Source organism: Rhinopithecus roxellana, chromosome 5 (genome assembly GCF_007565055.1).
Source record: "Rhinopithecus roxellana isolate Shanxi Qingling chromosome 5, ASM756505v1, whole genome shotgun sequence".
Classification (NCBI taxonomy): Eukaryota; Metazoa; Chordata; class Mammalia; order Primates; family Cercopithecidae; genus Rhinopithecus; species Rhinopithecus roxellana.
In genome coordinates this window covers 94,075,892-94,101,598 of record NC_044553.1, presented here as the reverse complement: position 1 = coordinate 94,101,598, position 25,707 = coordinate 94,075,892, and the positions used below count along the sequence as shown (strand labels likewise).

The 25,707-nt window shown below is 38.5% G+C and overlaps 1 protein-coding gene across 1 annotated transcript in view; it reads right to left on the bottom strand.

Moving 5' to 3' along the window:
- CCDC175 (coiled-coil domain containing 175) overlaps nucleotides 1–25,707 on the bottom strand; it is a 60,384-nt gene that overhangs the window by 6,112 nt on the left and 28,565 nt on the right. The window contains exons 10-18 of the mRNA XM_010363108.2: nucleotides 24,319–24,429; nucleotides 22,092–22,163; nucleotides 20,102–20,237; nucleotides 19,421–19,552; nucleotides 14,771–14,909; nucleotides 10,221–10,300; nucleotides 8,404–8,556; nucleotides 4,802–4,904; nucleotides 842–885 (exon numbers count right to left, since the gene is read on the bottom strand). Of these exons, the coding sequence (XP_010361410.1) occupies nucleotides 842–885; nucleotides 4,802–4,904; nucleotides 8,404–8,556; nucleotides 10,221–10,300; nucleotides 14,771–14,909; nucleotides 19,421–19,552; nucleotides 20,102–20,237; nucleotides 22,092–22,163; nucleotides 24,319–24,429 (970 nt within the window). The remainder of the gene's footprint in view (nucleotides 1–841; nucleotides 886–4,801; nucleotides 4,905–8,403; nucleotides 8,557–10,220; nucleotides 10,301–14,770; nucleotides 14,910–19,420; nucleotides 19,553–20,101; nucleotides 20,238–22,091; nucleotides 22,164–24,318; nucleotides 24,430–25,707) is intronic.

Below are 25,707 nucleotides of genomic sequence, written 5' to 3'. Positions count from 1 at the left end.
AGCTCCATGTGAAAAAAGACACTTTAACACTTTCTTAATCGAGTGTTTTAATACTTTTTTTTTTTTGAGACGGAGTCTCGCTCTGCCGCCCAGGCTGGAGTGCAGTGGCCGGATCTCTGCTCACTGCAAGCTCCGCCTCCCAGGTTTACGCCATTCTCCTGCCTCAGCCTCCCGAGTAGATGGGACTACAGGCGTCCACCATGTCGCCAGGCTAGCTTTTTGTATTTTTTAGTAGAGACGGGGGTTTCACCGTGTTAGCCAGGATGGTCTCGATCTCCTGACCTCGCGATCCGCCCGTCTTGGCCTCCCAAAGTGCTGGGATTACAGGCTTGAGCCACCGCGCCCGGCCCCAGTGTTTTAATACTTAAACGAGGATTTAGTTATCCAGAAACTTTAAATACTTCAAAAGTGGCAGAGCCAGGATTTTGACCCCAGCCTATCTGACTCTGAAGTGGGGAGGGTACAGATGCTGCACTGGTAAAACATGAAGAGGTAAGGAGTCCAGAACTGACAACTTTGTCCTGAAACAAAATGTGTTCATTTGGGGCATGCAAAAAAAAAAAAAAAGTCTTTCCCACCTTAACTGAGTGGTAGAGTGGGAAGATAGTTTCCCAAAGAATTAAGATTTCACAGTGACGTTTGGTATAAAAGGACACATTTTAGGAGGTAGTGGTCACAGTAGCATCTAGGACTGCAAGGGAGTAACATAGTGTGAATTTCCACCCTGATGTGTGTGCATGCAGGTGCACACAGACATAAAAGCACACACACTTATTAGGTAGGTAAACGTTTTTGGAAATATGATATTTATATGGAGGCAACACACACATGCAAAACTCACCTTAACTGTGGTCTGAAATTCAGCCCACAAATCCTTATATTGTGCTAAAATAAAGATTTAAAAAATACAATGGTTACTGACACAATTTGAACATTTTAATAAAAGTCATGTTATTCATTTTTGGTTTTTCAAAAATTATTTTTATCTAAAAATATCTACTTCCAAAATGACAGAATAACTGAATTGGACTTGCCCTCCCACTGCAAACAAATAGAAGAAAGAAGCAAAACATATGAATGAAATGTTTTCAGATGTTGAATGGGCCCCCCAGGACTGTGACACCTGGAAGAAGAAAAACAAAGGAGGTGGGTCCTGCAATCACCCAGCTTTCCACTGGGGGGCACTTTCCAGACCACGGCACAAGCACAACGGGGTGGTCTTAACACAGACACAAAAAGATTAGCAAATTGAATCTAGCAATAGACAAGAACAATAAAAGCTTTTGAACAAGTGGGCTTTATGCTTAGAATGGGAGCTTGGTTTCAAAGTCAAACTCAATCAGTGCAACTTACCACACGAACAGCACAAAGGAGTAATACTAGCTGAGCATCTCAGTGGCTGTCTGAGCAGCTGAGGCCAGTCATGAAGGCACTCTACGCCCACATGACTGACCATCCCCCCACCCCATAAGTAGCTTGGACACCCAAGCCTGGGTGAGCCTCCCTGGTTGGCAACACTTTGTATGTGGAGTCACACATTGTTGTTGGGGAAATTAAGTGCATCCCTGAGAAGGTTGCACCAGGTTTCCTCCATACTTTGCCCTCTGTGCCTTTTTCCTTTGCTGATTTTACTCTGTATCTCCCACTGTAATAACAATAACCGTGAGTATAACAATTTTTGAGTCCTGTGAATCATTTTAGCTAATCATTAAGCCTAAGGGTAGTCCTGGGATACCTGATACTGCACTATAGTTGCACAATTTTTTTGAGATAAAGACCTAAATAAATGGAGATATATACTATATACTTGGATTAGAAAATACAATTTTATTAAAATGTCTTTTCTTCCAACATTGACTTATAGATTCAGCACAAACCCAATTAAGATCCCAGCAGGTGTGTGTGTGTGTGTGTGTGTGTGTGTGTGTGTGTGTGTGTGTAGATTAATTAGGTGATTCTAAAATGTATATGGAAATCAAATAATTTAAAATAGTGAACATAATTTTAAAAGAGAAGCATACAGGTGCAGAATTCTATTACCTGATGTCCAGACTGCATATGAAGCTACAGTAACTAAGACAGTGTGGGCTGGGCGCGGTGGCTCAAGCCTGTAATCCCAGCACTTTGGGAGGCTGAGACGGGCGGATCACGAGGTCAGGAGATCTAGACCATCCTGGCTAACATGGTGAAACCCCGTCTCTACTAAAAAAAAAATACAAAAAACTAGCCGGGCGAGGTGGCGGGCGCCTGTAGTCCCAGCCACTCGGGAGGCTGAGGCAGGAGAATGGCGTGAAACTGGGAGGCGGAGCCCAGATCGCGCCACTGCCCTCCAGCCTGGGTGACAGAGCGAGACTCTGTCTCAAAAAAAAAAAAAAGACAGTGTGGTATTGGTATAAGGTTAGGCATTTAGTACAAAGGAACTAACCCATAAAATTGATTTTTGAAAAGTTGCTGGGGTAATACAATGGCAAAAGCATAGTCTTTTCAAAAATAGTACTGGAACAACTGGATGAGCACAAGAGAAAACAATGAAATTCAAGCCTTGCTTCACATCATATGAAAAAGCTCACTTGAAATGAATTAGAGATCTAGATATAAACATTAAAACTAAAAAATATATACAAGAAAATCTTCAAGAGCTTGGGGTAGGCAGAAATGTTTTAGGCAGGAAACAAAAAGTACTAACCTTAAAAGACAAAATAGATAGATGGGCTTCATTCGAATGAAAAATGTTTACTCTTTCTGAGACACCGTGAAAAAATGAAAAGCCAAACTTCAGACTGAAAAAGGACTCATTTCCAGAAAATATAAAGATTTTAACTCGATAATAAGAAAACAATACAAAGCAAGGAGTAAAAGATTTGGACAGACATGTGACAGATTGTATTTACCAAAGATAGCCCCACAATATATTCCATTCCACAAGTTTTTTTCCCTGACATGATGCTGACACTTCTTCCATTGAGAGGTGGTGGTTATGACCCCTCCCCTTGCACCTGAGTGACTGCCTCAACCATTAGCTTATTATGAAAGTAACACTGACTGAGGCTAGGTCATAAGACGCCATGAACTTCCACTTTGTTCTCTTGGGATGCTTTTGGAACCCAGCAGGCCAAACAGCTACGTGGAGTGGCCATGAGGAGGTGTTCTGGCCAATGGTCTCCCTCGAGATCCAGCTGAGAGCCAACATCAACTTCAGACACAGGAATGAGTAAGTCTTCAGATGATTTCAGTTCCCAGCTGCTGAATTACCCTCAACCTTCGAGTTGCCCTGGCTGATGCCATGCAGGGCAGACATTTAGTTGTCTTTAACAAGCTCTGATCAAATTGCCAACTTGTGAGCAAAGTAAATAATTTGTCTTCAGCTACTATGTTTGCAATATTTGTCACAAAAGATAATATTCAAATGGCCAAGAAACACATGAAAAAGTATACTCAACTTTAGTCATTAGAGAAGTACAAGTTACAATCACAACGAAATGCCATTACATACCTATTAAAATGACCAAAATATTAACAATTTAAAGCGTTTTGACCATTTTAAGTGTTGATGAGAATGTAGAGCAATGGGAACTCTTCTCTATTGTTAGTGGGATGAGACACTTAACAACCACTCTGGCAAATTTATCTGGCAGTTTCTTATAAAGTTAATCATACACTAACCATATATATTTCTTATCAAGTTAATCATACACTAATTGCTATATAACTCAGCAATTCCATTATAGATATTTACCCAAGAGAAATGAAACCATGGCCATAAAAACACTTGTAAACAAATGCTCACAATAGCTTCATTCATAATTATCCCAAATTGGAAATAATCTAAATGTGTTTCAACTGGTGAATGAATAAACAAAATATGGTATATCTATACAATGGGATTCTACCGTACAGCTATAAAAAGGATAAACTAATGAGACATGCAACAACTTGGATGAACCTTAAAACAATTTGCTGAGTGAAAGAAGCCAGGTATAAAAGTGTGCATACTCTGTCATTTCATTTGTATCTCATAATTAATGACAGAAAGCAGATCAATGGTTTCCAGGAACTAGAGATGGGGTAGGTGATCAACAGCAAAGGGATACAGAGAAAATGTTGCAGTCATGAAAATGCTCTATAGCTTGCTTGTGGTGGTAGTGGTTACAATGACATGTACATTTGTCAAAATTCACTAATCTAAAAATCGCTGCATTTTTTGTATGCAAATCAATAAAATGGATTTAAATGAAGTAAAAACTTTATGTGTAAAGAGCACTGTAATGGTTAATATTGTCAACTTGATTGGATTGAAGAATGCAAAGTACTGTTCCTGGGTATGTCTATGAGGGTGTTACCAAAAGAGATTCACATTTGAGTCAGTGGACTTGGAGAGGCAAACCCACTCTCAATCTGGGTGGGAACCATCTAATCAGCTGCCAGCACGGCTAGACTGGCTGAGTCTTCCAGGCTTCCTCTTTCTCCTGTGCTAGATGCTTCCTGCCCTCGAACATTGGACTCCAAGTTCTTCAGCTTTTGGACTCTTGGACTTACACCAGTGATTTGTCAGGAGCTCTTGGACCATTGGCCACAGCCTGAAGGCTGCACTGTCAGCTTCCCTACTTTCCCTACTTTGGGACTTGGACTGATCCACTGGATTCCTTGCTCCTCAACTTGCAGATGACCTATCATGGGACTTTACCTTGTGATCACGTGAGTCAATTCTCCTTAATAAGCTCCCTTTCATATATACATATATCCTATTAGTTCTGTCCCACTAAAGAACCCTGACTAATACAAGCACCCACACATTACTTACCCTCCTGAGCTATTAGTTGCCGAGACAAGTCATTTGAGGTGTGCATGAGGGCTTCTTGTCCTTTTCTGTATTTCTCTATGTTATTCTTCAAGTATAACATGTACTGAAAATGAAAAGCATGTGATTGCTTTTAGCAGTTTAGTTACCATAGATAAATTATCATGTAGTCATTCAGCAAACATGTATAAATTCCTCCTCTGTGCCCCCCACCATTCTAGGTACAGGGGTAACAGTGGAGAATAAAACATACCTTGGTCAGGATTCCATCCTGGGAAAGGGGATAAAGAATTCTGCTTCCTATGAAGCATTTTGCTTCAGCACTTAAATAAACATGGCATTCTGAGTATAATTTTCCACAAAAAGAAATTAGAGGGTGTTCTGTCTGAATGCATTATGTCCACAACAAAAATGTTCCTTATGCAAAATGTGTGTGCGGTAGATGTCACAAAGTAGTAATGCTGCCAGACTGGAGTTCAGTGTAAGACCTCAGAGAGATGATTAATTGAGTTAGGAGACTGCATGGAATTACTTACTCAAGTCAGACGTTCACTGGGTTGGGTGCCAGTGGTGGCAGTAGTGACAGGTGACTTTGAGTATTAAAGTCATGGATTTCTGTCCTGATCACCCAATGCCCAGAAACTCTAAAGTCCCAGGAACTCTGAAAATGGGGCTTTGGGACATAAAACTGTCCAGTTTCAAGAAAGAAACAAATACTATAAACCATCTATAAAAATCTTAGAAATTGTGTTCAGTGCTATAGATGAGGTAGACAAGCGACTGTTACATAGACTGTTTCTAAGCATGTATTATAGGGTCTACTCATGTATCTTTGATGTTGTGTCAGTCTTTTCATAGCTTGTTTTCTGGTATTATAGTAAACAAAAGTAAAAGCCACCTTAGGCCAACTGCAAGGCCTCATTCTTGCCCCTCTCTGAACACGGGTCTGCAGACTTGCCTAGTTCAGCTGGACTCGTGCTTCTCTCAAACTCTGTTTTCTTTCAGTCTGTCTTTTCATCTCCTCTCCACAGCTCCCTCCTTCAAAGTTGTTTTTCTCCAGGGTTCTGTTCACAGCCCCTGATCTTCTCACTCAACACACTGTCCCTGAAGAGAATCATCCAACTCCCAGGTGTAAATCCTGCCTCTACGTTAATGATACCCAGTGAGAGTTCTCCTTTGAGCTCCTCACCTGGTGTCAAGGTGTCCTTGCTCTGGGTCACTGTATGTGTCTTGTTCAGATTGTTGCACTTAATATACTGAATTGTAATGATCTGTCTGTGTGTGCATCTCTTCAGCTAGACCATGAGCTTCCAAAGGGCTGGGGCAGTATCTTACTTATCTCTGTATTCACTGTGTCTTGCCCAGTGCTTGGGACTCAGTGCATGTTCAGAGTAAAGAGATGCAACCAGCAAAACTGAGTGGTGAGTGAATAAGAAAACAGCACAGGGTCATTTGGCGACTAGCAGATGGAAACTGAATTTGAAAAAACAGGACCTTCGTAATCAGTCTTTCATCAACACATCTATCTGCTCACCCATTGCCAAAATAGCAATACAATTCCAATTCTTTTAAGAAATAATCTATATCTTGATAGGAAGACAGTCTAGTGGAACAAATCAGTTTGATGGTACGTATCTAGACTCTTTAGCAAAATTACTTTTTTTTTTTTTTTAAATGGAGTCTCTCTTTGTCCTCCAGGCTGGAGTGCAGTGGCACGATCTCGGCTCACTGCAAGCTCCGCCTCCCGGGTTCACGCCATTCTCCTGCCTCAGCCTCCTGAGTAGCTGGGACTTTTTTGTATTTTTAGTAGAGACGGGGTTTCACCGTGTTAGCCAGGATGGTCTCGATCTCCTGACCTCGTGATCCGCCCGCCTTGGCCTCCCAAAGTGCTGGGATTACAGGCGTGAGTCACCGTGCCCGGCTGCAAAATTACCTTTTCAAAGTACATTAGTACCTATTATGCCATTTTAGTTTATAAAAAAAACCATGAGAGTGGTGGGATAACTATTGCCATTTAACAGATGAAAAAAAGTACCCAGTGAGGTGTAGGGATTTTCTTCATGCCATTGGACTAGTCACTGATTTTTTTCTAGCTATTAAAACTTCTAAAAAAAAAATACAGCTTCAATTTACACATCTATAAAAGGGACATAATGTATTATCCACTTTTTAAGGTTACAGTCTTAAACATCAAATGAGACTGAATCCCTCTAACATTACAGGTATTGTGCAAAACACTTGGGGTACATTGATAACAGATCTTGACCATGAGGTCATTATGGGTGGCTGGAAAAAATGATTTTAGAAATTGTATTTCTTTTGCATTTTCAGTTTATAAAGAAGTCACACTGAACCTGTGAGTAGCAGCTATTCCCATTTTAAGAGGCCAAAACGAAGCTTACAAGTTCAATGATCTGCCCAAAGTCACACAGTGTCACTGGTGAATGACAGACCATGTCTTTCAAACTAGAGAATATTACGTAAAGTTTTGTTGTTATTGTTTTGTCACAGTATATAAAATGTTGGACTCTATGCACTTTAAAAATATGCTTTGAATGCAACAGTTCCAGGCATTAAAAATCAGTGTCTTATAAATATCTAATTATTAAATATAACATTTTAAAATGTTAAAACAAATAAATTTTAAGTATAAATAAGACTTCAATTGTAGGGATTGGATGAACAAATTCCTCTGCTATAAAAAGAGCTATAATCAGTGTGAAATAGACAACCTACTTTTTAAAAAATGGACAAAAGTCTTGAACAGTCACTTCACAAAAAAAGGATATCCAAGTGGCCAGTTACATAGAATAGGTACTTCAACAGTGATCAGGAAAACACAAATTAGTGGGGCACCACTGTACACCCATCAGAATGGTTAAATTGAAAAAGACAGTTTTGTGAGAGTATGGAGCAACTGGTGCTCTCATGCATTGCTGGTGGGAGTGGCAATTGGTGTAACTCCTTTGGGAGACTGGTGGTATGTACTAAAGTGGGAGATATGCATCCTTATGGCTCCACAATTCCACTTAAGATGTACACTCAACAGAAATATGTATGCATGTTCACCAAAAAACATAAACTAGAATGTTCACAGCAATACTATTTGTAATAGCCAAACATTAGAAACTCTCTGAACGCTCATCAATAGTTGAGTGTACAAATGCACTGTAGTAGTAGTCATATAATGGAATACTATACAGAACTAAGAATAACAAACTACACTCAACAATAAGGCTGAACCTCACAAACATAATGTTGAGCATAAGAACCTACACTGCACTGTTTTATACCTATGATGTTCCAAACCAGGGAAAACTAGTCTATGGTGTTAGCATGGTGGTACCCTTAGTGGGGCTGGTTAGTGACTAGAAGGGGCATAGAGGATATCTGGATACTGATAATGCTTTGTTACTTGATCTGGCCGCTGGTTACACAAGTGTGTTCATGGAGCTGCACACTTGCAATCTGGGTACTCTTCTGTGTGTACTTTATGCGCCATTAAAAATTTATCAAGAGCTATTCTCTTCTTTTCTCTCATAACTATTACAAGTCTAGTCAATTAATCAAAGCCATCATGCAAAGCGTGGTGCTCTTAAACTTACTTCTTTTAATTTTTTATTTTCCAGGAGCAGAAGATCTGCTTTTTGGTCATTTATATAGAATTCATTTTCTACGTTCTTTAGAGTTTCAAAATGATCTTTGGTTTTTTTGCTTTCTTGATCTCGTAATTGTTTTAATTCTTGTTTTATATCCTCCTGCTCAAACAGAAAACCCCAAATTATCTCTGAGTTCAAAGAGTAGGGCATGAGGGTATTATACTGCCTAGGTCACATTTGGAGCCAGATTCTAAATTAATTCCTGAAGCATCCAGCAGAGAATAGATATTTTTCCTTAGAAAAACCTATCAACCCCACATTTATTCATGGACTCTAGGAAGGGGGTCTGTGGACTTCAAGATAAGAACCCCAGACATTGAGACAACTTCACAAAATAAAATATACAGTCAGCCCTCTGTATCTGTGGGTTCTGCATTTATGGATTTAACTAAACATGAATGGAATATATTCACAAAAATAAAAAGAAAAACATCAACAAATAATACAAATAAAAAACAATACAGTATGACTACTTACATAGCATTTACATTTTATTAGGTATTATCAGTAATCTAGAAATAATTTAAAGTATATTGGAGAATGTGGGTAGGTTATATGCAAATATTATACCACGTTATACAAGGGACTTGAGCATCTGTGGATTTTGATAGTCATGTTGGTCTTGGAACCAATCCCACGAAGATATCCAGGGATGACTGTACTTTGATATATAAACAATCGTTCGGCAAAAATAGAGAAGGGGAAATTTATTGAGGCTTTTAAAGGAGGACTTAATGTTTCTCAAAGAAAGAAGAAGATTACTTTATGAATTTTTCAGAATTCTCTAATGTTTTCTCTATTGAATTCTCTATTCAGTTCTCTGTTATTATACTATTATAAATTGCATGATATTTATTCATTGTATAATCATCACCAGCAGCATCTTATTAAGAAAATAGAACTGTATATATACTACCCTTGTAATTTTCTCCTTCATATTTTCCTATATATTCCTTCATATTTTATAACATATTAAAAGTTACATTTTGAGGCCAGGCGCAGTAGCTCACGACTGTAATCCCGGCATTTTGGGAGGCCAAGGCAGGTGGATCACTTGAGGTCAGGAGTTCGAGACCAGCCTGGCCAACATGGTGAAACCCCGTCTCTACTGAAAAAGACAAAAATGAGCCGGAAGTCGCTTGAACCCAGGAGGCAGAGGTTGCAGTGAGTCAAGATCCTGCCACTGCACTCCATCCTAGACAACAGAGTGAGACTCTGTCTTAAAAAAAAAAAAGTTACATTTTGATATCAATGCATCTCAAAGACTGTTTCCATTTTAATTAACCAACTCCACATGCACATGCTTATCACCAACTATTGATTATAAATTTTTAAAAGGCACTAAACATCTCTTTACCTGCTACTAGTTCATCCACTCCCCCACCACAACCTTTGTTTCACTCACCCTTAAAAAGCAGAATCAAGTTTCTAACTTATAAATAAGAAAACCAAGGTCCCCTCAGTGACTGTTCCACAATTACATGTTAGTCGGTTCTAGTCTCTCTCTCTCTTTCTCTGTATACATATACCCATAAGTATATATATACACATATGTACATAAGTATATGTGTATAGGTGTATGTGTATATATATGCATATATATATGTATGCATGTGTTGTAACAAAGATTTTTAAACATTGAGATTGAACGGGTACGTTTAACAAATGTGATTTCATGAAAACTTCAATGCCAGTTAAATATTACCATCTGTATATACCACTATTTTAATTTTAAAAAATAAATGAATGTATTGATCCTTTACCGTGTTGCTAATGTATCTTGAAAAATCCCTTGTAAACAGAAAAATGTGATTGTTCAGTAAATCCTCCTCCTGTCTTTGTGCTATTAAAACAAAGAAAAAAAACTCAAAAATTTAGTTTAAAAATATTAATCAAAGAAGTACCTAGTTTTAAAAGTCAAATTCTCTCACAAGGTTTATAACAAAACCCAGCTGTCAGGCGCTCCACATTGCAATGTTTAGTCCTGTATGACTCCTCAGAATCAAACATTTTTCACTCTTTTTAGTTGTTTCTTCTTCCATTTAGTTCAATTTTCATTAAAAATAGGCATATATGCCTATTTTTATTTATCATTTTCAGGCATTTTCTATTTACTTAGTCCCATTCCCACATCCCTCTCCTACACCTACAACCTCTATATTTCCTCCCTAACCTTCCTATGCAGTTACAGTTTTTGTTTAAATAAATTATAACTATTTAGATCATTATGGCAATAAGGATTATCCCCAATGAGCCAAATGGTATAATTATATTTTCCTTTTAGTATAATTTTTTGTTTTTTCTTGGAGTTAAAGATTGCTTTATTAAAAAATTGCTCAGTATTTCATGTACATATAATTAATTCATACCAAAATCTACAACAGAACTGTACAACCTTTCAAATTTTATTTCCCATATAGTCAAACACATTAACGTATCTATCAGTTTCATTTCTCCCCTCTCCCTCAGAACCTCCCTCTGAGATATGCCTTCTGGAATCTTTTCTTTCTTTGTGCTAGATTTGCAGCTGACTTCTTGGGACTTCCTTTTGCATTTTTCTTTTTCTTTTTTTAAAGGTTTTATTCAACCAGAACCCTCTGCATTATTCTTATGTTGAACCTCCTGTTTCCTAAATTTCTTATACTCTTTTTCTTGATTCATTCCTTTTGTTTGTTGAAGCAAATTCTATACAGCTTCAGGAAAAAGAGTAAATGGGATAAATGTTTTGAGATCTTGTATATCTCAATACGTTTCTATTCTATATTCTTGATTGATAGTTTAGCTGGGTATCTAACGTTGGAAATTATTTTCTCTCAAATTTTGAAGGCATTGTCTTATAACTTCTATAATGTTGCTCTTAAGAAGTTTGAAATGATTCTGATTTCTAACAGTTTGTGTGAGATCTCATTTTTCTCTTTAGGAGCTTTTAGGATCCTCTCTATTTTTCCTTCTGAAATTCCACAGTGATATGGCTTAGTCTTTTCTTTTAAATATTGTTTGAGGATTTGCTTGGACATTTAAAAATGGAAATCTATATTCTCTGGTTATAAGAAATATTTTTGTATTATTTCTTTGATAATTTTATTAGTTCTTTAAAAACATGAATATATGGCTATATCTTGATTTATCATTGTCAGGCAGTTTCTATTTACTTTGTCATATATAGTAGAGGATAATTTAGCATGCTTACTCCCATTCCCACATCCCACAACCACACCCACACGTCTACATTTCATCCCTAACCTTCCTATAAAATTATGGTTTTCATTTAAATAAATTGTAACTGTTTAGATCATTATAATAAGGTAAGGATTATTTACTGATTTTTTTCTGGTCTTCTTGTTAGGTAGATACTTGGCATCTCAGAATAGTTTTTAAATTTGCTTACCTTTCTCTCCTTTTCCTCCTCTCCTTTTGTTGTTGTTGCTCTATTTTTAGAGATTTTCTTAACTTTTCTTATAATTTTCCTATTGAATTTTGACATTTGTTATTTATACTTTTAATTTCTGAGAGCTCTTTCTGTTCTCTAATCTTTCAAGCATCATTTTCTTTTTTCATAAATGCAATATATTTATTTATCTAAGAATATACTCTTTAAAAGTATGCTCATGCGCTTTGCATTTTCTCTGTTTCCACCAAGTTCTCTTTTTCTGTCCATTTCAGTTTCTCTTTCACACTAGGTGCTTCAGATCTTTGTCTGATCCCATTTAATAGTCCTGGGTGAGCTTCAATGTACAGTGATCAGGAAGGAACCAGCCATTTGAGGGGACCATTGAATGTTGGTGCTGTTGTGGGGCTTTTCTCTGAACTTCTCAGTTTCCTTAGAGGAAGAATACATTAGTCTCCTTGCTCAGGTTGGGGTAAGGGATTATGGAAGAGTTCACAACACCATTGGCTGGCAGCATTCATCAAGCTGAGCTCAGAGGGGATCTCAGTGGGGATCTTGGTACAGTACCTGTCTTCTGCTCTCAACCATATCTGATGCCTTGCAGTCTGAAGACTTCTGGTCCTGTTTCTTTGCCAGCATTGAGGAGGAGGAGTCACTCAGCTAACTGCACAAGGAGGGGGTTTGACCTGGAGCTCTAATTGCTCTTTATAAAGACTTTTCAACCAACCTTTATCCCTGTGACTCATCTCAGCTGTCATAGTTTCAGGGGACGCCACTTCCTGTGACTTTACAGCTTCAGGGGAAAGAACTTTTTGCCTACATGGTGCTGTTTTTGGCAGGCTCTTGGTATTTATATTTCTCTTTCTACCTCTATCCAATTACGTCTTCCCAAAATTTGTTGATATTTATTATCAGGTAATAAATAAATAATAAATCAGCAGATAGCAAATGTCTTATCTCTGCCAGTGTTTTGGTACTTATGGATTTGCATCCTTTTTAAAAAAAAAAAAACAAAAACTTTTATATACATATTTGGGAGTTTTATGAGGGAACAAAGATATATGTATATGCTTTATCCATCAGATTTAACTAAAAGCTTTCTGTGTATGGAGCCCATGCATGCCATTCTCTGTAAGTGTAACTGCTGGCAAGCCAACTTTCCTGCTCTTATGTTCCCTTTACTTCTTTTCTCCTGTCTTCCCCTCTTTTATCTACTTTCTTCAGCATTTTCTCCCCTTTGTTTACATTAAGAGATTTAGTACATGCAATGTATTACTTACTTTTATGCTCCTAGTGTTTCTTATATCCTCTACCTAGTACACGAAGGGATAGGAAGAATGGCTGGGAAAGTAGAAAACTGGGAATAGGCCGGGTGCGGTGGCTCACATCTATAATCCCAGCACTTTGGGAGGCCAAGGTGGACAGATCATGAGGCCAGGAGTTCAAGACCATCTTGACCAACACGGTGAAACCCCATCTCTACTGAAAATACAAAAATTGGCCGGGCATGGTGGCGCACACCTGTAATCCCAGCTACTCAGGAGGCTGAGGCAGGAGAATTGCTTGAACACAGGAGGTGGAGGTTGCAGTGAGCCGAGATTGCGCCATTGTACTCCAGCCTGGGCAACACAGCAAGACTCCATCTCAAAAAAAAAAAAAAAAGAAAGTAAGAGACCTATGTATTGTAAGTCTGGGTAAAAGTGGTAAGAGGCCAAGAAAACCTACTTAAGTTGACTAAATGAAAACCTGACAAGAAAGTGGAAAATCATCTGAGGAGTGGGAACCAGGTCAGCTACCCATGTATTATTATTATAACATTCTGACATTTTAAAAATCCACCCTCCTTGGCAATAATCACTATTCACTTTTGAATTTTTTTTATTCTACATTTGAACATATTGGAGTTCCATATGAATGTCCCATTTTGACACAGGCGATTTTAATTCCTATCCCCATATTTGTCTTTGCTAACCAGCAGACAATTTTTGTTCCCATTCTAGTCCTTTCTGTAACTTTTGGTCCTGGCCTTCTGATTCCCATGTCTCTTCTTTCATCATCTAGAAGATACAAATTCTGGAAGTTGTTCCCACTTAAAGACCTGGGCAGATTCCTTAGATAATGACCCTCTATTCTCCAAATGCAATACGAGACTCAAAACCCAAAAAGATGATTCTGGGCCAGGCACAGCACTTTGGGAGGCCAAAGCAGAAGCCTCTCCCTAAGCCCAGGAGTTTGAGATTAGCCTGGGCAACATAGTGAGACCCTGTGTGTTTTTGGTTTTTTTTTTTTTTTAAAGATTCTGGATATATAAACTTCGGAACTTGGGCACAGGGTTGAATGATCACATCCAATCTTTTGTGGAAAAAATAATTATTTTTATATTAAACATACATGATTATACTATGTAATATAATTAAAAATATGCATACTTTCGGACATATTTCACATCCTCTACTAACCCAGATCTGAGACAAGCTCTTACCTATCTGTGCCTTAGGAGGAAGTTAGTGGAAAAAAATTTGAGGAGTGCTTACTCAATAAATGGTTAAATCATAGCAGGAAAAGAGATATAATTTGCAAATTCATGGTAAGAAATAGAAAAAAATTTCCACATGGTAGCAAACAAATGAGTTAGTTCTACCTTTCCCAACTATAGAGAGAAAGAAAATAATATAGTAAAGGACTAAGTCTTAAATAGTTTTCAAAAGAGAAAAGGAAAATTTTGACAATAGCAACAGTAAGATTGTAGTGTGGAGGAGAAATTAGTAGGTGAAGCAAAAACTAGAAAGAAGAGAGCTAAAGGTGATGGGGAAAGTTCGGTGAGCTTCACCATTGGCTTGCAACTGATGACCTGCCTTGTGTGAGAAGATGACAGTGAAATTCTTACCTGGGATTGAGTTTAATTACTAAATGCTTCATATGTACCTGTAATAGTATTACTGAGCTCTTGTAACTTTCTTTTTTTCGCTTTATACTCTTGTTCTGCCACCTGAAGTTGCGGAAGACACTCAACTAGTTCTTCTTGCTTTTCTTTGTTAATTTGTGTTTCCTTAACAAATATTTCCTTTAAAGAAAATAAAACCAATTGAGAAATATAATTTTGGATAATTCACACAACAATTTAAAGTAGAATATAAGTTTTTGGAGGGAAAGAGTTTCGTCTGTCTTGGTCTCCTATCCTGAGGCACATAGAAAGATATATGGCATATACTAATCTTTTAATAAATATTTGCTCCCTGACTCACTGACACTCTGACAATCCACAAAGTAAGGAGATTAGATTCAATTGGTTCTCTAAAGATCCCTTCTGCTTTAAACCTCTTCTGCTATCTCTCTATGAACACTACCATGTATACAGCCCAAAAACATATCTGAGAAAATTTCCTTCGGTAATATTTTACCAAAAAGAGGCAGATAAACAGAATGCACTTCCAAGAAATGTTGGATGTGAGAAATGGGAAGAGGATAGAAGTAATTGGATATAATATTAAAATAAATGGGTAAAAAGTGCCCAAAGCAAAACATGAAGATGCCTGCCTACTTATTGAAACTCAAGTTTTGTTTACTTTCAAATGGAATAATAGTTGGACCTTTCTTAGCAAATCAGGATGGATTTTAAATGGTGAGTAAGGCAGAGACCGCCAGCTGATGTTTAATATTTGTTCTCTTCTCCTTCAATATTAGGGCTCCTGAGTTTCAGCTGAGCACATGGCTTCTGGCTAGAGTGTGGTTTCCGGGCTTCCCTTGCGGGTGGTGTGACCAAGGAGTTTGTGAATGGAAGTCATTTGTGCCACTTCTGGGCTCTGCTCCTGCAACAGGAACAGCTGTGTGCTCCCCTGGTCCTTTCCTCCCTCCCCTGGACAGAGGAGAATGAGAATGGAAGCTACTCCTTGACACACAGATGTTAGGCTCATGCTGAGAATGGCAGAGCCACCCTGCCAGCCCTGGACCCCTTCCTTATGGCCTGGATTGGGAAAGAGAAACAAACATCTCTCTTGCTATAATGACCCCTTAGAGCATCTTCTCGACTAGATGTTCAGACTCACAAAATTTGATTAGGCTACACTTGACCCAGTTTACTCTTAAAAACTTTGTTTTAATTTTCATTTTTGTCTAAGTTATATGCACACATAATTGGAAAGAAATGCTAAATTTTAGCAGGGCAGTGCCAGGCATGCTTCCCTACTGGGAGGTGTCTGCACAAAGACAGCAGACCAGTGGCTTCATCTAAAGTGATAATTTAGATGCAAGAGAGAGAGAGAGACTCACACAGGTGGGGTTATAGCCTCTCTGGCGTAGAAACCCCATGTTCATACAGGAACTAGTATCTCTTGGACATACCTTCCAGGTTTCAAAGGTTATACCCACTTAAGAGAGCCACCAAACCCAGGGAAAGCCAATGCCACAGTTTCCCGTGGGTTATTTTTCCAGTCAAGATTCAGCATACAAATCAGGAGTCATTGTTATACAAGCAATGTTGCTTCATAATACAGCTGATATTCTACCTTCATTAGGCTGTTAGGGGAAGGAGCCAGGAAGTTAACCCAGGGCCAGTTTTCCAATAAAAAAAGGAAAGAGGGTTGTTAACCCTTTTCACATCTTGCTTATGCTCACTGTCTTTTAGTATATCTTTGATAGAGTAGTTTCCTTGCACCTTAACTAATACACGGATATGCTGGCTGATGTGTCTCCTCCCAAATTGCCATTAGCATCCTTATGAATAAATACAAAGAAGCTAAAATGCATAGAAAAATACCATAATTCAAAAATATCATAATGCAGAAGCAGGAGTACATTTCTCCAGACTTCAACATTTAAGCAGGTTGAGTTAAGAAACTCAATCCAGCCAGGCGCGGTGGCTCACGCCCGTAATCCCAGCACTTTGGGAGGCTGAGGCGGGGAGATCATGAGGTCAGGAGATGGAGACTATCCTGGCTAACATGGTGAAACCCTGTCTCTATCAAAAATCCAAAAAAATTTAGCCGGGCGTGGTGGCATGCACCTGTAGTCCCAGCTACTCAGGAGGCTGAGGCAGGAGAAGGCGGTGGAGGTTGCAGTGAGCCGAGATCGCACCACTGCACTCCAGCCTGGGCAACAGAGTGAGACCCAGTCTCAAAAAAAAAAAACGAAATTCAATCCTGTATTATCCATATTATGTTTTTTAAAAAAGAATAGCCTGTAAATACAAGTTTGTATGTACATGCATTAATTCATTCCCATTGCCTGCATGCAGCTCAGGCCTGACAGCTTTCCCTGCCCAATCTTGTCACAGATACTTCTCCCTAATATACTTTATCAGTCCTAATTCCATCTCAGCATCTGCTTCCTGAAGATGACTCCCACCACCCCTGGCACTCCCAGCTGTTATTCAGTAACCCCACCCCCTTGTGATTCCTTAGATAGGAGGGCCCTGCCTCAGGCTTTTCCTGCCTAGCATGCCCTCTGCCTGGAGCCATCTCCTGCAGACATCTTCAGGGCACCCTTCCTCATATTCAGGGCTGGACCCTTCTCTAACTACCCCTATTTACAACAGCACACACACCATATCACGTACACTCTCCCTGTCCCATTTTCCTGCTTGATTTTTCTCTATGGCATTTATAACCATCCAATACACTACTTGTTCTACTTGTTTCTCTCATTTATTTTCATTTTCCCGTGTTAGATAGTAAGCTCCATAAAGGCAGAGTTTTTGCCTGTTTTGCAGCATTTAGAAGAATGCCTGGCACCTAGACTAATGCTTTCCACTCCGCCTCCTCTCCCCTCTTACCCCTTTTCTTCTAACATTGCAGTCATTTGTGTCATGCTTTCTTTCCTTTGTTTATTCTCCGAGTTGCAGGGTTTCTGTTTCACCTCTTCCTATTTTCTGGCCATCACCTTCTGACATCTCTTCCCTAAGTTCCTACATTTCCATACTAATAATTTTCCTTTGTACTGCTATTAAATTATTTTTTAAAATTCATAGATGAATGTTTGATCATAGTTTTTTGTTTGCTTGTTTTTGAGGCGGAGTCTCACTCTGTCGCCCAGGCTGGAGTGCAGTGGCGCGATCTCGGCTCACTGCAATCTCTGTCTGCTGGGTTCAAGTGATTCTCTGCCTCAGCCTCTCTAGTAGCTGGGATTACAGGCACGTGCCACCATGCCTGGCTAATTTTTTTGTATTTTTAGTAGAGATGGGGTTTCACTATCTTGGCCAGGCTGGTCTTGAACTCCTGACATCGTGATCCACCCACCTCAGCCTCCCAAAGTGCTGGGATTACCGGCATGAGCCACTGCACCTGGCCTGATCATAGTTTTTATTTGTTCCATGCCACCATTTTTTCTGAGTGTTCTTCATTTGTTGGAAAGTTTTATTCACCTTTTCAGTTGTTTTTCTCCTAGTATTTTTGTATGAAAAATGTGACTACTTTCTTTTGGTTACTAATATTATTAATAGAAAGAATTGGCTGTCCTTGGGCCAGTCATCTGCAGAGGGTTTCTGCAGGATGTGGCAGGATGGGATGGAGTCGGGGAAGACAACTTGGATCAGATAAGACTCTAAACTAGGAAATTTTCGAACTCACTATTTTCGTCCTGCGGTATGAGACTATTTAATTCAAATAAAGCCCCTCTTTGGTGTAGCCAAGACCTCTTCTTCCTTTTCAAACCTAATTAAGCTCAGGAAGGCTTCTACCACCATCCCTATTCTCAGCTGCTCTGCTAATGGCTGCCTCCGGGGTAGTATCATTGCCTTGAAAAGGTGCATTTTTATTTTTATTTTTTTTTATTTTTTATTTTTTGAGACGGAGTCTTGCTCTGCCACCCAGGCTGGAGTGCAGTGGCCGGATCTCAGCTCACTGCAAGCTCCGCCTCCCGGGTTTACGCCATTCTCCTGCCTCAGCCTCCCGAGTAGCTGGGACTACAGCCGGGCGCGGTGGCTCAAGCCTGTAATCCCAGCACTTTGGGAGGCCGAGACGGGCGGATCACGAGGTCAGGAGATCGAGACCATCCTGGCTAATACGGTGAAACCCTGTCTCTACTTAAAAATACAAAAAACTAGCCGGGCGACGAGGCGGGCGCCTGTAGTCCCAGCTACTCGAAAAGGTGCATTTTTAAATTGTGTTTCTGTGGATCTGGCACTTCTGGGTACTTTCAGTGCCTTTTCTCTCCACCTCCCCCAGCATCCATGCCCTGTTCTATCTCAGGTTAGCTTTTGGCAGTTCCCAAGGCAGCATGATACCCTCTTTTTAAGGAGCACATCTGAGATTGACTTTACTAATCTCCCTTGCCCCAGCTATTTTCAAGCCAGCTCCAAATGGATTCCTACATAACTCCACCTGCCTCCAAGGCCGTTGCCAACAGTTCTACATAATTTGAAGTGTGATTATTATTATTATTATTATTATTTTTGCTGAAAAAATATTTCTTAATGCTCTTCTTCCTCTTCAGGAAAAGAAGATCCAAAATGAAATTGTAACCTTTTTCATACTAGAATATTTATTTTACATTTAACTGATTAGAATGGCATGAAATAGTGTTGCCCCTCCCCCTCATGTAGTCATCCAAAAGTATTCTTAGATGCAAAATAAAATTTACCTCATACTTGCTTAACTCTTTGATTAACATTTTTTCTTTGTTAATAAATGCTTTCTCTTCTTCTTTTAATTCTATTTTAAGTTTTTCAATCTGTGCCACAAAGTCATTGATCTCCTTTTCTCTGAAACTGGTCTAATTAGAGAAAAATGAAAATTTGTCATCTCTCTTGTAGTGATCAGCCTTACATTTTCAAATAGCCAGGAAATTAATATCTCTTTGCATGAGACCTGCTTCTGATTTCAGTTCATATAATTTCTCAGCAACCACTGAGAGTAATACTTTTTCCTCCAGAAATTAAGTTCTTCACCAAATGATATTTTTATAAATATGACATGAGGAGTGGGGAGGGTAGAGGACAGTGGGTGAGCAGAGGGTAAATATAAAAGCTTAAAAAAATGATACATGGGCTCATATTTTTAGAGGTAATTCCCCTAAAGACTAACCTCAAGTAAGTTTCCGGTTACATGCTTCAAAAGCATATTCTACTGTATTTGCTAATTCTCTCTAGTTAATATACAGCAAATGAATACATTTCCTAAGAAAATTAAATAACTCACTCTAAACATGAAATCAGCAGAAAGGAAAATACTTTTTAATAAGATAGGATTTAATTAAATATTGAAGGAGAATTGCTGATATGAAATGTAGGGGACTAATTCTAAGTTCCTTCAGTTCCCTTACCTCGTTAAGTAATTCAATTCGTCTAGCTTCTGCATTCTGAATTTTTTCTGTAATAGCTTGTATTTCAGCTGTTATCTTGGCTGTCCAACGTGCATGCTTTTTTCTCAAGCAAGCTATTTTCCACTGAGTTATAACACTACAGATTAGAACAAAAAGAATTGCCATTAAGTTGGCATAGCAGTTTACTAAAAAGATGAAGAAATTCAAAGCAAACAAGTCATACCATGACTACACAAAATTGTTTGCACTATTAGTGTTGCAGACTACACACATTGCATGAAAAAATAAGATAAAACATTAACTTCCTCAATTCTGTCTCTGCAAGTTGCTTCAGAGTAAGAAGTTACATCTGCACGTCCAATAGAACAGTGAACAAACCACACTTGGCAGCTTGCCTCCTTCAGGTAAAGGATAGAAATGAGGAAGGCTTAGGGCAAAGTGGAAAACGAGGCCCAGGCAGAAATAGTAATAGAATTATCTAAATTACTGGATGTGCTACTAATAGATTTCAGACTTCTGGGTTCTCAAATTTTTCTCCACCACAACATTAAAAAGCTACATATTTGAAGAATGGTAAAAATGTGCAATTAGGGCCAGGCGCGGTGGCTCACACCTGTTAATCCCAGCACTTTGGGAGGCTGAGGAGGGCAGATCACCTGAGGTCAGGAGTTCAAGACCAGCCTGCCCAACATGGAGAAACCCTGTCTCTACTAAAAATACAAAAAAATTAGGCAGATGTGGTGGCACAGGCCTGTAATCCTAGCTACTTGGGAGGCTGAGGCAGGAGAATCACTTGCAACAGGGAGGCGGGGGTTGCGGTGAGCTGAGATTGTGCCATTGCACTCCAGCCTGGGCAACAAGAGCGAAACTCCATTTCAAAAAAAAAAAAAATGCAATTAGAGTCTTTAAGTGCACATGCAATAATAACATTAGCCGGGCACGGTGGCTCATGCCTGTAATCCCAGAACTTCGGGAGGCCGAGGTGGGCAGATCACTTGAGGCCAAGAGTTTCAGACCAGCCTGGCCAACATAGTGAAACCCCGTCTCTACTAAAAACACAAGAATTAGCCGGGCATGATGACACGTGTCTGTAATCCCAGCTACTCAGGAGAATCACTTGAATCTGGGAAGCGGAGGTTGTGGTGAGCCGAGATCGCTCCACTGCACTCCAGCCTGGGCCCCAGAGTGAGACTCCATCTCAAAAAAAAAAAAAAAAAAAATTAGCTGGGCATGGTAGTGCATGCCTGTAGTCCCAGCTAATCTGGTGGCCAAGGCATCATTTGAACCTGGAAGGAAGAGGTTGCAGTTTGGCAAGATGGCACCACGGCACTACATCTTGGGCGACAGAGCAAGATTCTCTCTCAAAATAATAATAACAATACTAACAATAACAACAACAACAATGATAATATAATGCAACTAAGTATAAGCAAAAGCTTTTTAGCTGCACTGATCTAAATACAGTATTTTACATGTATCATCTCATTTACATTCACAGCTACTTTATAAGGTAGGTACTGTTATCCTTCTCCACTTTATAGGGATGGGAGCAAAGATAAGTTATTAAATAACTTAGCCTTGGTCACAGAGCTAATAAGGACAGCAACCAAAGCAGGCCATCTGGAGAGCCGGTAGCCTTCATGCCACCTTCCTCTCTTATCACACCTGTCACCTCCCCTACTGGTTCACAAAGAGGCCTGGATGAGCAAAAGGCATTGCACAAATATTAGCAATTTTACTCTTTGGTGTCTGCACTTGATTGAAATGGAAAACTTTGGTTCTGTTCAATGCCAAAAAAAAAAAAAAAAAAAAGCAAATTAACCAATACATCTAGATCTGAGATAATTTACACATCATTTAGGAAAATCATTCCCTTGGGTTCTAGTAACAACAAGTATTTTGCATTGTTCATTAAGATAACATATACTGCTGATAACACAAAACACAAATAAACCTTTTTTTTTTTTTTTTTTTTTTTTTTTTTTTTTACCATCTCTGACTTTCTCTTTCCAGGTTAGCACTCAGGATTTTGATTTGTTGCTGATACACTGTTTTTGTTGCTCTAAAAAGAAAAACATATTGGATTTTGCATTTGTGGGAACTGTTAGAATATACAACAGACTCTTTATGTATAATTTGTATGCTCAGTAAGGCTATAGTCTAATAGGGAGACAAAATAAGCCTTGTGAAACAACTAAACATTTCAGTGGCAGATTGATAGACAATTACAATTCTGTGTTAGTGCAAACTGATTCGGCAACAGTTGTGGTGAATAGCCAAGGATAGAGAAGAGATTTCTAGGGAGGCAATTGACAAAGTGTTACTAGAGGTTAATGTTTCTCAGAGGGAGGAATGTGGATTGTCAGAATGGAGGTGCAATCTTACCAAGGAAAGGGTGTCATCATTTGCAAATACAGAGAGGGAAGGAACAGCAAGTTAGGCTTCTGTTATGACATAAGGTAGGCTTGCTGTATACAGAGGACATGAAGGAGAGAATAACCCTATGACACAAGAGGAAGTAAGGTTGACACATTGTTGAGGAACTCCAGACCCTAGATTGAGCTCTGATTTGATATAATATATAATTCAGAAAGCCAATATAGTTTCTTGAGCTGGGGAAAAGTAGTAACTAAGGATAGAAGATTTTCTTGCGGTAGGATGGATGGAAATGTGAAGATTCCAACATAGGTGACAGAAGCCTTTATTTTTATCCCCTGCCCTGCCTTTTCCCTATGAAGTGCTTCTTGGACGGAAATGAATTGAAAGCCACATAAGTAAAATGCTGCTTTATATCTTTTGAAAGAAATATTCATAAATAAAACTTAGCATAGGAAACACTCTTAAACAAACTAGAAACATACCTGTTCTCATGTTTCTTTCTCTGTTTGGATTTCTGTTGGTACGTGCTTGAATTTGCATCACCACCTATCTTACTTCTATAAGCTAGCTTCTTCATTGTCCTGTATTTAAATCATGTGTCTCCCTTTCTGTGGTGATATTATTTCCCCATACGATGAGCACAGAAAAATCTGACTTGCTTTTAAAGGTCTAGTTCAAATTTTAAATCCTGTATAACGAAGGACTCCTTGATTTCACTTTCATGCCTGACTGTTTTTTATAATTCACTGTCATACGTGGTTTATTTTTCACCATCATATGTGGTTCATTAATTACTTCAAATGTGTTAGTCTTGCTTCTCTGCCCAACTGAACTATAAGCTGCCTTACGCTCAGTCTTAATGTGTACAATCGTAGAATATTTACATAGGTCATTTTGACAATCATTATAAAAGTGAAAAATATGCATCCTCCTTTGATCCAGCACTTCAACTTTTAGGACTTTATTACAAATTTTTAAAAAAGTCATACAGGTAGAGAGAGATATGTTAACTTCAAATATTTGTAATATAGGCAACAGACAAAAGTAAATCTCCATCAATAGAGTGCTGGTTAAATACAATATAGTATAATATGTATTATACTATAGAATACTATGCAGTTAGAGAAAAGATATTTGTGTGTGTGTGTGTGTGTGTGTATATATATTCTCTTTGTTTTGAAATAGTTTCAAACTCAACAGGTAAGCATAAAAAATAGTACAAAGAATTCCCATATATCCTTCACCAACTTCTCCAACCATTACCATTTTACCTAATTTGTTTTATCATCCTCCTAGCTATAATTTTAAGTGGAACAAATTCAGTTATAGTAGAGTATAATCCAATTTTTGGATACATACATATAAATACATATTTGAAAGCATATATAGTAAACTGTTAACAGTGATTATGCCTGTGGAGAGATGGAGAGATTAGGGTAACTTTTACTCTCTAAGTTATGCATTTTACATTTGAATTTTAAAATCATATATAGGTATTATTTTTTAATCAGAAAAAGATTAAAATTAAAATGCCTTAGAATGCAGAAATGAACATCAATGGGACTCAGTGCTGTGACAACGTTCAGGCACATTCTTGCCACTCCACCCCAACTGGTCCATTCCTGGGGCCCAGGAGCTCCCATAGAATTCAGAACCTGTCTATCCTTTCAATGAAAAAGTCCATGAGAATGACTTCTAGACTGTGAAACAGAGAGAGCTAGTTATAAACTTCTGTTTCTGTAGTATGTTAGAAATCAACATAGATTTATTGCTATCATTTATTAAAAAATAAATGCAGAGAAAGTAAAGATAAAAAATTTCAAAGGCAACAAACATACTGTTGAAGTTCCTGGAGTGTGATGAGTCCTTCTTCCATATTTTTGATGTCTACTCTCTTTTGTGACAGAAAGTATTCTTTCTGAGTAATAAATGTCAGCTGTTTCTGATTTCTATCATGAAAAACAGAGTTATTTGTTGAAGGCTGACATAATCAAACATGCAAACACAAATAAGAATTTCAAAAATAGTTTTGAAAGTTCAGATCATAAGCTATTTGCTAAATTATTAAAAAATAGAAACAAAGTCTTTTTGCTGGTAGTAGCTAGATCTAAATTTATGCATAGGATTTTCTTTTTTTCAAATTTTTTCCCAGCTAATTTTTGTACTTTTGTGGAGATGGGGTTTCCCTGTGTTGCCCAGGCTGGTCTCAAACTCCTGGTCTTATGCAATCAGTCCATGCTGGCCTCCCAAAGTGCTGGATTATAGGCGTGAGCCACTGCGCCCAGCCTACACATAGGATTTTTATAAAATTTATGAAAATTCCCAAGCCACTGAAAGAACATTCAGCACAATAGTAACCACAAAACAGGAACAGTTGTGTAGTGCTCCATCTCTCTGAGTGGGTGTGTCTCTCCTAATGTGCTTATCAGTTCTGTCATGTTCTTCTGTGGAAGGTGAAGGAGTCAGTCAGACTAATTTTGCATATTGGCTCTACCTATTAATCAGAGTGTGATCTTAATAACAGCTAACAATTAGCTTCACCTGTGAATAAGCTTCCGTTTCACCAGCTATAAAATGAGAATTGCAATGCCTAGCTCAATGGATGAATGAATTTAATAAGAGGTAAAGTGCTCCTCTCAGTGTGTGGACTGATAAGGTTTGTTGTTGTTGTTGTTGTTTTGTTTTGAGACAGAGTCTGGCTCTTGTCGCCCAGGCCGGAGTGCAATGGTGTGATCTCAATGGTGTGATCTCAATGGTGTGATCTCAGCTCACTGTAACTTCCACCTCCTGGGTTCAAGCAATTCTCCTGCCTCAGCTTCCAGAGTAGCTGGGATTATAAGTACGTTCCAACCTTGCCAGCTAATTTTTTGTATTTTTAGTAGAGATGGGGTTTCAAGTAGTTATTTTTTTGTCTCAACTTGCAGGAGAAAATAATGAGGCTCAGAGAAGTTTATAGTCTTGTTCAAATGCCCAGATATTGATAGGAAGGAAGCTGCCTGTAACAGAAAGTATTTGATCTAAGTCACTCATCTTCCAAACTGCTGTGGACTGAATTGTGCCTCCCCCACCTCCAGAATTTATGTGTTGAAACTCTAACCCACAACATGATGAAGAAATAGAGTTGGGTCATTTTTACTCTCTAAGTTATACATTCATATATTTGAATTTAAAAATCAAGTACAGGCATTACTTTTTTCATCAGAAAAAATTAAAATTTAAAGTGCTTT